We start from the raw sequence: 12746 nt of genomic DNA, 5'->3' as shown, positions 1-12746 counted from the left end.
AGCGAAAGAGACAGCTGGATGTATAAGGCCGAGAAGGCAGTTAAAGAATACACCGGGCTTGTTTTTAAAGAGACAGATCCAAGTATTGTTTTAACCTCGTATTTAATGAAGACTTTTTTCTATTGGGTTTTAACCTCCACTTCACTTCTGTTTACAGCGATCGGTTCGTAGCGTGCATTGTTGCAATGCTACTTTTCTTGGTGGTTTATTAAATTATGGATTTTTCAAATGTTCATTTTTTTCCCTGTGCTTAAAACTCATTAAAAAAAGTGTTCTTAGCGAGCGATTCGTAGCGCTATAGCGTGAACTCTTGCAGTGTTAGTTTTCGCTGTTGTTCAAGGTTTTCTCAGTGTTATTCAATGTTTTTACATTTAGTTTATTATTACGCTGTGCATTCTATGGTATGATTAACTATATTTGTGCTTAAAAATCTTTAAAAAAATATATTTACATACAGTTCGTATGGTCTGGAATGGATTAATTGTATTTACATACAATCCTATGGGGGAAATTACTTCGGTTCACGTCCAAATCGGTTTATGACTAGAGTTTTGGAATGAATTATGGTCGTGAACCGAGCTTCCACTGTACATGGAGAAAAACCAAAAGTACGTGAGAAGAAAATTCAAACGTGAAACAGCCAAGTTTTGAACCTAGGACTTAGGAGCTGGGAGGTACCAATACTTATTATTGAATTATCATAAAAGCAAATAAAGAGACAGCCAAATATAAAAAGTGAAAGTGTCACAGAATATACTATTATTACAACCATATCACAGATGAAGAACCCAAAGTTCACCTTTGACATATATTGTACTTAAGTAATTTTTAAATATAAGATTAAATTGTTTGGTAGAACTTGGACCCCATTTGAACTCCTGTTGTTTTCTCTGTGATGATTTAGATTTCTACCAGGAACTCTTTGGGTCTTTTTTCCCTCATACTACAAAGCAATTTAGTTTCATATATTGAGAGCTCTGAATTGGCTCAATGCAAATAAATGGACGTCAAAATAGACAAGCATCCTGTGTAGGGTCGGTTTCTGCTATATACTAACTGTTACTTAAGTGAGATCAGAAAATGAGTTGCTGGATGGAATAATGGATGACTGAATGAAAGGATAAATTGATTACTCTGATGAACTGTAACATTTTTCTCTCAAATATGATTTCATAACATATTTAGTATACTCTATACTTTCTGAAATCAAATATTTATACAGAAAACTAAAATCATGAAATTGATTACTTTTGCTCTAGAGCCCAAAACTAAACAGTGATTTTCAGGTCTATTTATAAAGTACCGTGCTGACTGTACAGTGAATGCCGGTAGATAATAATTTCACCATTGTATGAATCTAACTTTATTGTGACTTTAGGAGCACACACAAACTATAAACATATCTAGTACAGCTATAATGTACACCATTTGGTTTCCAACAGTTAACTGTCTGTGACTTTCTTAAACTGGTCTTGAATTTATATAGGGTAAGGAATAAAATTCCAGTTCAACTATAACTATTTTGTTCTGATTTGATACCATATTTTGGCTACACAATTGATAAATGCTACTTCTGTATACACATTAATTCAATTTATTCTTGCATTTGCACTTTTCACAGAGTACAGACTCAAGAGTACTAATACATATTTATTAATACAACTATAGTTCAGTAACAGATATTTTCACCATTTATATACACAAACACTAATTAAGCTAAACAAAAATAAAAAGAGAAATTAATCTCAATGATAAACAGAATTAAATTATACAATATAAAATCTATTTTTATGTTATAATTACTGTTAGCGGAGGTTTTAGGAAGACTATGTACTATATACTATGAAGGCTAGAAACAGGAGTAGCCAACAGAAGTGAACTAATTCTACTGATGATTTTTATTAGACTCACCAGTAATGTCAACACACAAATCAAAAATTAATTATTGCTTTCTATTCAAACAATAACACAGGCCTACTATTTTTCCTCTTTGCCAAGATGACTTCCATTTGCACTCCTTAAATTTTGATATTGCTTTTGAAGAACAAAAACAAATCTTTTGCCCTCATGGAGTGTATCAAGCTGCACAAATACAGACAACACAATTAAAACATTTTTTTCTACTGAATGTTCTAGGCAATTTAGTCTCTTTATAACTTGTAAAGCACTCTATGTAAACCTTTTAATACTAATAGCTGATTCTAATTAATCAAAATCAATTCTTCATTATAAACCTTTCTAAAAAACTGTGCTTTTTTTTCTTTATTCTTTGTGGATATGAGTAATTAAAATAGCAATTTCAAATCTGTATAAGTGTATATAAGTTTTTACCTGTTTAGTTTTTTTGCTATTTAACCAGTCTCTGAGAATGCAACTCTTCAGGACTAACTTAAGTTTAATTACTACATATTAACTGTGCTGTCAGAAGTACCTTCAACTCCCACCTCCGGCAGAACTTCGACCACGTCCCAAGGGAGGTGGGGGACATTGAGTCTGAATGGGCCATGTTCCATGCCTCTATTGTTGAGGTGGCTGACTGGAGCTGTGGCCGTAAGGTGGCCGGTGCCTGTCGTGGCGGCAATCCCTGAATCTGTTAGTGGACACCGGCGGTGAAGGATGCCATCAAGCGGAAGAAGGAGTCCAACAGGACCCTTTTGTCCTGTGGGACTCTGGAGGCAGCTAATAGGTACCGGCAGGCCAAGCGGAATGCGACTTTGGTGATTGCTGAGGCAAAAACTCAGGTATGGGAGGAGTTTGGGGAGGCCATGGAGAACGACTTTCGGACTGCTTCGAGGAGATTCTGGTCCATCATCTGGTGTCTCAGGAGGTGGAAGCAGTGCAGTGTCAACACTGTATATGGTGAGGATGGTGCGCTGCTGATCTTGATTCAGGACATTGTGGGTCGGTGGGGGGAGTACTTCGAAGACCTCCTCAATCCAACTAACATGCCTTCCAATGAGGAAGCAGAGCCTGGGGACTCGGAGGTTGGCTCCTCCATCTCTGGGACTGAGGTCACTGAGGTGGATGAGATACGCCCTGAGTTCCTCAAGGCTCTGGATGTTGTAGGACTGTCCTGTTTGACATGCCTCTGCAGCATCGCATGGACATCGGCGACGTGCCTCTGTATTGGCAGACCGGGGTGGCGGTCTCCCTCTTTAAGAAGGGGGACCGGAGTGTGAGTTCCAACTACAGAGGGATCACACCCCTCAGCCTCCCAGGAAAAGTCTATCCGGGGGTCCTGGAGAGAAGGGTCCGTCAGATAGTCGAACCTCAGATTCAGGAGGAACAGTGTGGTTTTCGTCCTGGTCGTGGAACAGTGGACCAGCTCTGCATCCTTAGCAGGGTCCTGGAGGGTGCATGGGAGTTTGCCTAACCTGTCTACATGTGTTTTGTCGACTTGGAAAAGGCGTTCGACCGTGCCCCTCGGGGAATCCTGTGGGGGGTGCTCCGGGAGTATGGGGTACTGGACCCCATGTACAACCAGTATCAAGAGCTTGGTCCGCATTGCCGGCAGTAAGTCGAGCCCATTTCCAGTGAGAGTTGGACTCTGCCAGGGCTGCCCTTTGTCGCAGATACTGTTCCTAACACTTTGGACAGAATTTCTAGGTGCAGCCAAGGCGTTGAGGGGACCCGGTCTGGTGGACTCAGGATTGGGTCACTTCTTTTTGCAGATGATGTTGTCCTGTTTGCTTCATCAGGCCGTGATCTTCAGCTCTCTCTGGGTTGGTTCGCAGCTGAGTGTGAAGCGGCTGGGTTGGGAATCAGCACCTCCAAATCCGAGACCATGGTCCTCAGCCGGAAAAGGAAAAGGGTAGAGAGCCCTCTCAGGGTTGGGAGCGAGATCCTGCACCAAGTGGAGGAGTTCAAGTATCTCGGGGCCTTGTTCACGAGTGAGGGAAGAATGGAGCGTGAGATCGACAGGTGGATCGGTGCAGCATCTGCAGTAAAGCGGGCTAATGCATCGGTCTGTCGTGGTGAAAAAGGAGCTGAGCTGTAAGGCAAAGCTCTCAATTAACCAGTCGATCTACGTTCCTACTCTCACCTATGGTCATGAGCTATGGGTAGTGACCGAAAGAACAAGATCACGAATAAAAGCGGCTGAAATGAGTTTCCTCTGCAGGGTGTCTGGGCTTTCCCTTAAAGATAGGGTGAGAAGCTCAGTCATCCAGGAGGGGCTCAGAGTAGAGCCGCTGCTCCTCCGCATCGAGAGGAGTTAGATGAGGTGGATGGGCATCTGATCAGGATACCTCCTGGACGCCTCCCTGGTGAGGTGTTCCAGGCACAACTAACCGGGAGTAGGCCCCCGGGGAAGACCCAGGACACGCTGTCTCCTGGCTGTCCTGGTAACGACTTAGGATTCACCCGGAAGAGCTAGAAGAAGTGGTGGTGGAGAGGGAATTCTGGGCATCTCTGCTCAAGCTGCTGCACCCGCGACCCAATCTCAGATAAGCAGAAGAGGATGGATGGATAACTGTGCTGTATTTTAAAATTTTGTAAAATGCTGTAGGTACACACTATAATGTTCATCACATCCAATATTGTTAAACATTATAAAAAGGTTGAGAATAACGTAATCTAGAAGGAACTTTCAAGATTGCTACAGAATCTGATCTACAGCCATTTTGTAGAGTTCTAGATTAAAAAATGTTTTTTCTTCAACCCACCCTAAGGTACAGCGAATAAGTAAATGCCATATTGATTAGGAGAAAGTGCTGGTTGTAAATTCAATGCATCAGTCAAGAGTTAAATTGCTAGCTGACCTGATTAATAAATAAACTCTAACTCTAACTCTAACAGGAAAATTATTTACCTATAATTATAGTAGCATCTTAAAACAACAGCTGTTTATGTTTTAGTTGCTCTTTTCAGGGGAAGGCTTAAAGACCATGATGGAGGCTAAAATTCCTTGCTTTGTTGTTTGTATTCAAAATGATTTTAAGAAATCTGAAAATGTTGAAACTAAACAGAATATCAGCTTGTCATTTCATTGCACACTCTGCCCAATCCACAATTAATCTTTTCCCAGTCCCATAGTATATTCCTATTGAGGTGAGACTAATTGATGAGAAAGGACAAAGACTAAGGCAGAAGATTTCATTTATAAAAGGTGGGTTCAAGTAAGTTTGACAGCTAGAGGAAGAGGCAACATTATGAGAAGAAAAATGATCAGCAAGGCATTCAAGTGAAAGAAAAAATATCACAACAAGTTAACATGAAAATTGTCAGAAAGTAGACCAAATTGTTGATACCATGAAACAAGCAGATACTGACAAATTTCCTACACAGAGACATGTTTATAAGATGAGAAATGGAGGGCAAAAACACCTAAGAAAATCTTACCAAAAGTACAGATAAGTAGCATGAAAACCAAGTAAGTTTCAGAAGTCTCTTTAAATGGTAACAATGATGACCCTAACTAAAACTTCAAGATGCATTTGCCAACTTCAATGCATTTACCAAGCAGTAGATAGATAGATAGATAGATAGATAGATAGATAGATAGATAGATAGATAGATAGATAGATAGATAGATAGATAGATAGATAGATAGATAGATAGATAGATAGATAGATAGATAGATAACCAGCTTAGGGAGAGAAATGGAGGGAATGAACTTTTGTTGCAGTATGTATCAGCATATATTGTCCACAGAGCTAACTTATACATTATAAAAAAGAAGACCTCAGCAACCGTACCAATTATATCTACTACAATAATTTAATTAAAATAATAATGGCTTCCTGTTTATATTTATAATGGACATACTCGCAGTATACAATAGCATTCCCTACTGTAATCTACATTGGCTTCTTAATCCCTTTATTCGAAAGGAAAATTTTAAAAACAAAAAGATTTAACATTCCTGTTCGGGTAACTTTTGTAAAATATTATCAAGATTTGAAAGTTACCACAGTACTACTGCTAACTATACTATGCTGTAATTTATTTTGACATGGATCTCTTTGTGAAGAAAATATTTATAAAATTTGTGTAAAATTTCTTATAAGTCTGCATCCATCTGCATCCTATGACTTTTTCTGATGAACTAAATAATATCTGCCATCTAGCCTAAAAAAGACCCCTTCATTACCTTAAATACTTCTGTCATATCACATCTCAATCATCATTTAATACTTAATCTGAAAATATTAAAATCCTTCAATCTTTCCTTATAGATCACACCAAACAGCTCTTCTCTGGAATTCACCTACAGCTGTTATCTTCTTTATGTGATAAGGAAACAATATTCTGCATGTGACCTCAGAATTGCGTTTAATGGCTTAAAGATGCTATTCAACAATATCTGATAACACTAATAGATAAACCAATACATATACCTTACAGTTGCTTCATCTAATAATCTCTACAGACTTAACATCTCAGCTTATTATAAGCACATAATATGAAAAACCACTCACAATATATTCAAAAGAGTAATAAAAGTACGTTTTTAAGAACACATAAAATTCTTCGTAAAAAGCAATTCTAATGCATGCAGGATGAGAGTTTAAAACTGCACCCTGAATTTAACCAGCATCCAATGATAATGCCAAAACTAGAGTAATGGAGAACCAGTTTTTATCTTGTTAAAACTCAAACAGCAAAAGTCTGTATGCTGTGCATCCAGTTCATCAAATGATTTGCTAAGTTTCAAACACTGGTGTTAAAACAGGCCAGTCTTGAGAAAATAAAGGCATAGACAGATAAAAGTTTTCATAACAATAATAGGCAGAAAAGCGAATCAGCAAATATGTCCAGGAAGTATTTAAAAATTTTTTTTTTTTTTTTGCTATGATCAGAATTGAACAAGACTTCTCTGTAACCACTAAGTTTCTGATTTATATCTTACAATAACATAGACATTAGGTTATAGTAATTCTCAATCACAACTTTTTCATCAGTTCATCAATCAACAGTTTGATATAAATCAATTCCCGTGTTGACAAAGGAAATATTGTTAAACACACATGCTTATGATCATCAAGGATAATAATTTTAAAAAGAGGTATGTCAGAGAAATTTACAAGAAAATTTGTGGGGATTAGCTCATAAAGATCAGCATGCTTTTTTGGGATATCATTAACCAGGAGATTTTTAACTCAGGTTAAAAATGTTCAGGTCTGGAAACATTAACAGTATAAATTGCACATGAAAAAAGGAGTTTAAATATTGTATCAATGGAGTCTTCTACACTCAATCTATTAGTGACATTGATGCACTTAATTAATGCTGATAAGGCTTCTGAGTTGTTTTGCTGATGACAGAACTGATGTAAATAAGGAAAATGTAAATGGATTACTTCACAATCACCTTATCTTTAAAAGAAAGAGGTCTATTATTTGCCATTCAAGAACCCAAAACACATTAGCACAGAATTGCTTTCACATAAAGATCAGGATTACTAGCAGCATGGACAGACAAGCAAATCACCTTACTAAAGCCTTATTAGTTGTGCTATAAAGCAGACAGGACAGCAAAATACAAACAACCAAAGAGCATTAGTCACTTTTACCACAGGCAGAATGGAATTGTCACAAGAATATATTTTAAGGCAAACAGAAAGAATGTCAAAGTATTCTAGGTGTTCATCCAAATTAAGCAGAATGATTAGTATTTTTAAAGGCTGAAACTGTCAATTTGTTGAATAGCAAAGAAAATCTTTTTAAAAGAAACAGAACATTCAATATGAAAATTCTTTTTAATGTAAAATAATTAGCTGTTTGCTTCTAACTAAGAGAAACGAATTCATGAAAAATGCAGAAATCTGTTGAGTGTTACATTGCTCTTTTATTTTGCATTTTTTGCATTTCAGGTTAAAACATCAAAAGTTATTTTTTTACAATAACAATCACATTGAAAATAATTAACTGCTTCATTATACAAAATACTATACTATATTATCTTAAAATGTTTTGTATTTACAAAATCTCCTACCTTTGATTCCAAATTTTGAGTTACGTCCAAATTTCAGGATAATCAGCATGAGTACAAATCCAGTGAATGCTACAGCAGCAATGCCCACCACCACATATACCTAGAAAAAAGCCATTCAATAGAATAGTGAACACTGGAAGAAACTAATCAGAAGAAAACATATTGAACCACACCCTGTGAATTGTTTTAAGTAAAAATTAAAGGGTAAAACATTCTGTCATTCCTATATTTTAGTTCCTTTTTCTATTTTTTTTTACCAATTTTAATTAATCATTTGAAAAAAAATTACACAAATGGCACGATTATAACTGCCATTGTAATCTGCTAGCATGACACAATTCAACATTATTGGATAGTTTTAATTTTTTAATGTATGGATAATGTGATTACAGTATTATGTGGTATCATATCTCACAAACTGCGGTGGGTTGGCACCCTGCCCTGGATTGGTTCCTGCCTTGTGCCCTGTGTTGGCTGGGATTGGCTCCAGCAGACCCCCGTGACCCTGTATTCGGATTCAGCGGGTTAGGAAATGGATGGATGGATATCTCACAAATTTGCCTAAAACTCAGTGTAACAGTTGGGCACAAGTGATGTAGGAGTGGGCAAAAGGTACAAGCATAGAACTGTAAAAAAGTGTGACGGTTCTGCAAATGTTTTTTGTCTCAACCCCACTGGCTGAAATAATACAACTGTTTTTAACTTGTATGCATAACAACTCCTAATTTTTTACGTAGTTGAATTATTTTTGGTGTTACGTTGTGAAACCATTGCACAATGACCATTTGTGACAGAGTGTGATTGCTGTACATATAGGGTACCTAGATACTTTTGAATTGGATTAAACAGAGTAGCACATTACATAAAAGGAATCCATCTGTCAATTCATTTTCAAACCAGCTTAATCCTGTTTAGAGCCACAAGATCATCTTGTACAAAGCAGAAATGAGCTATGCACTGGGCACCAGTCCACAGACACATATGTCATTTTACACAGACGTTTATTCCCACAAATAAGCAAGATTAATTAAACAGTGAAGCAGAAAACCTACTAGTGGAATTTATCACAAACGCCATGTTACAGAGTGCCACACTCTGGAGTGGTTTTTCTAAAAATGATGGATCTTGGTGAATAATGAACAAATTAACAAAGTTTTTAGGTGACTTTCTGAAGGGCTTTGTGTTATCCAATATTGAGAAATTCTATTTAAAGTGCTTCTTCATTGATTTCTTTGCCAGCATCAGCATGGACAAAAATCATCTCAAGTTGAAAGCTAAATGATTAATGCACTAAAAGTCAGATCTTTTTTCACACAAAAACTACATATAAATGAAAAAAAAAAAAAACCACTTAACTTTCTAACACAATTTTGCATGGCAAATAAATATATAAAATACCATTTTTGTGAAGATATTAAACTTGACTCTTTATGAATAATGACTACTGTAAGTCTGGTTAGTCAATAATTTAAAACCATGATGACTTACTACTATAAACATATACTACCTACTACTGAAAATATATACAAGCTACTACTGCACATTTTTCTGTTCTCATACATAGGAAATAATATTGTTTAATAAGTAAAACCAATGTACTCCACACACACTGCAATTTTCTAATTACACGTACTCAGACTAATTGAAACAATTAAGGAATTTCTTGGGGTTTCCCACTTACTCTATTTCTAGTACTTTGTGTCAAAACCAAAGTAAACACTTACAGTGATGCCTTCTTCAGTTTTTTCTTCTGTACCATTGATTATCACATTTTCAGGAGAATAATCTACAAAAGTATAAAGTGAAATCATAGTTTAGCTTCTAAATACGTTGAGCAATTGCAGATTTTTTAAACAATTATTTTGCTAATATATTACTGATTACTTTTACATGAAGAAGATGTAAAGAATTCATCAAGTGACAGGCCATCTTAAACTTAATGCAGAATTTGTTCTATAACTGGTGCTGGGGTCCCTGTTTATTTAACTTTTTTTTTGATTTTGCATATTTTTAAAATAATGAATTGCATGTCAAGAGAACTCAACCTTCATTCTGAAAAGAACATAAGAAGATCCCATTTCAGTTGCTCCAGTTTCACAAGAAAGAGACCTTTTTGTTTTGTGAATTCTTAAGTCTTCCATGAGTCTGCCCTCACACTACAGATTGACAGACTGGCTTGATAGCTCGTCTTTTAACTTTGCTTTGCTCTCTTAGTTTCAGATGTTTATGGTACAGCTTTGTTCAATGTGACGGTAAAAAGTAAGCAAAACTGATCTTTTATTTACGATCACAAACAAAACAGCAAGAAAATGCAACCTTTTAGTAATAAGAAAAAATCATGAATGTCATCTTAAAATGTCATTTTAAACTCATCATCATATCTTATATATATATATATATATATATATATATATATATATATATATATATATATATATATATATATATATATAATTACATTATCATATTTAAAATCATAATCCAGCTAGGTTGAAACCCACTATGGACAAGGTGCCAGCCTATTGCAATGAATATTCATGCACATATTCACATTTACTTATACTGAGAGAGATTATCTATTCAGTATAGCCTGGAATGCTTAATCTTTGAGTTGTGGGAGAAAAACCTAAGGACATAGACAAAAAAATGCAAAAAAGTCTTCCCAAATCCACACAGACAGTGACCAAAGGTAGAATACACGCATGGTCATTTAGACCTGTGAGAAATACTACGTATATTCAATATGAAAAATGAATAGAAAAATTGCTAATACAAATACATTAACTAAAGCATACACATATTCAAAAATATTGTGAACCATCTTGTTTCACCAACATAAGTTAAAGCTGAACCTGATTTCTCCTGACCATCTTTTCTCCCATATCTCAAAATTATCAGGATAATACCATACAAGCATGGCAAGGAGGTGCAAATGCAATACAGAGACCAGACCAAGAATCAAACACAGATAAATCTCTTGAGCTGAGTGGCAGATGAGCTAAACATTGTAACACCATACTGTGCTCTGTTTAAACCAACTCACCATAATATATAGGTTCTGTGACTGAATCTACAACAAACAGAAGATAAAACAGATCGTTAACATTGGCAATTAAAAAAGAGTTAACAACAAAATTAAATGAGGTATAAATAAAGGATTAACTTCAAATGCATCTAACTTAAAATGTTGATCTATGCAAAGTACAAGAGTTATTTGTACTGAGATAATATGAATTGGATCTCTAATTGTTGGATATTTTTAACTGAACCTTGTACATTCTAAATTAAATTTTATATATAATAAATTGAATGTTGTACATCCTAAATTTCAGAAATTATAAGTAATTCATATAAAAATAAAGTTTATTTAGGAGTAATTGGCACTGTGTCACAGTCACTGCTTTGAGACATTGAGATCTACACACAGTCCATGCGGTATGCTGCCCTGATGGCCTCACTAACACTTCTTCCATCACCAACCCAAGCATTTCCTACATGATTTCACTGAGTAATAATTTCCGTTTGTTAGCGCTAATGCAATCTTTACTATCAGTTTTTTGAGACTTTCGAATTTTAGTACTTTGTATAATCTCTAACCTGCTCTGCATGTGTATCGCGCCAACGTTTTTGAACCTCTTTACGATGTTCTACTTTGTCTTCTACTCTTTGTCTTTTTTTCCGACCCCGCTTGAACCTGCTAGGTTTTCAGTTCCACTTGGTCTGGGCTAATTATTACTTTCCTTATTTCCACATTTGCACTTAGATTATTATTGTTCTTTTTTGAATTATTTAGTCTCCAATGCTTGTGGGCCCCTTTTTGATGCGTTGCCCATTCTTCTTCGCTTAGTCGTTGACATGTCATCTAGAATGTATAAAATTATTGTCCAGAAAATGACTACATCGAAGGAAACAAATAGATTGTATGTCTAAAAATACTGTCTAGAAAAGCTTCTTTAAAGGATGAAACTGAGGACTTTTCATAAACAACTTAAAATGAGGAAAATTTATAAGAGCTGAGAGTGCAGGAACTGTGTCTGACAAAAGCATTCACATGAATGAGAGCTGAGTGGACCATTTGTGTGTTTGAAAATGGTTGAGAAGAGGGCGGGACTTGACAAAATCTCTTGGCAAAAGTCTTGTCTCAAGATTTTCTTTTATAATAGAGAGATGTATCTGTTCAATGGCTGTTATGTAGATGCTTAAGGAAAATATCTTCAATACTGTATATACAAATCACTTAAAGCTGACTTAAAAGACTTCAAAAAATTCATTAGTAGAAGTCTTGCAGTTCTCCCTAATGAAAGTACATATTTCTCTACAATTTGTAAATCCAATAATGAAACCGGTCTTCAAGTTGCTATTTTAGCCATTAATGTATAAATTTTCAACTCTGGTTGGAACGTCAATGAGCATTATAATAGGTGATCTATAACTATGATTTATGATGATTTGTTATGACATAAGGGTAAGGACCTAAGGCTCCAGGTTTTAGGCAGCTGCTTCTTGATATGATATAGAGTTAAGGCAAACTAAATAAGTAGAAAACACTTGTAAAATTAATACTATTCCTTACAGAGACATGTTAGGCTTAAGCGTATCAATGATTAAAACACATTTAAAACTTTGTACTTTTTAGAAATGTTCACATATAAGTATTTTTAATCATAGAAAGAAACAGCAACTAAGTGAATAGGGCACACCAAATTTTTGTGTGAAAGGGATATTTTAAGTCTGTCCTTTAGCATATAAATATAATTATACATCTTTACAAGATTAACAGAGGTCATTCCAGATATTAGCGTAATATTTAA

At 35.6% G+C, this 12746-nt stretch overlaps 1 protein-coding gene across 1 annotated transcript in view; it reads right to left on the bottom strand.

Annotated features, from left to right (window-relative positions):
- ntrk2a (neurotrophic tyrosine kinase, receptor, type 2a) overlaps nucleotides 1–12746 on the bottom strand; it is a 245226-nt gene that overhangs the window by 195488 nt on the left and 36992 nt on the right. The window contains exons 9-11 of the mRNA XM_039750595.1: nucleotides 10979–11005; nucleotides 9660–9721; nucleotides 7936–8035 (exon numbers count right to left, since the gene is read on the bottom strand). Of these exons, the coding sequence (XP_039606529.1) occupies nucleotides 7936–8035; nucleotides 9660–9721; nucleotides 10979–11005 (189 nt within the window). The remainder of the gene's footprint in view (nucleotides 1–7935; nucleotides 8036–9659; nucleotides 9722–10978; nucleotides 11006–12746) is intronic.

This window comes from Polypterus senegalus, chromosome 4 (genome assembly GCF_016835505.1).
Source record: "Polypterus senegalus isolate Bchr_013 chromosome 4, ASM1683550v1, whole genome shotgun sequence".
Lineage (NCBI taxonomy): Eukaryota > Metazoa > Chordata > Cladistia > Polypteriformes > Polypteridae > Polypterus > Polypterus senegalus.
This window is presented reverse-complemented; position numbering and strand designations above follow the sequence as displayed.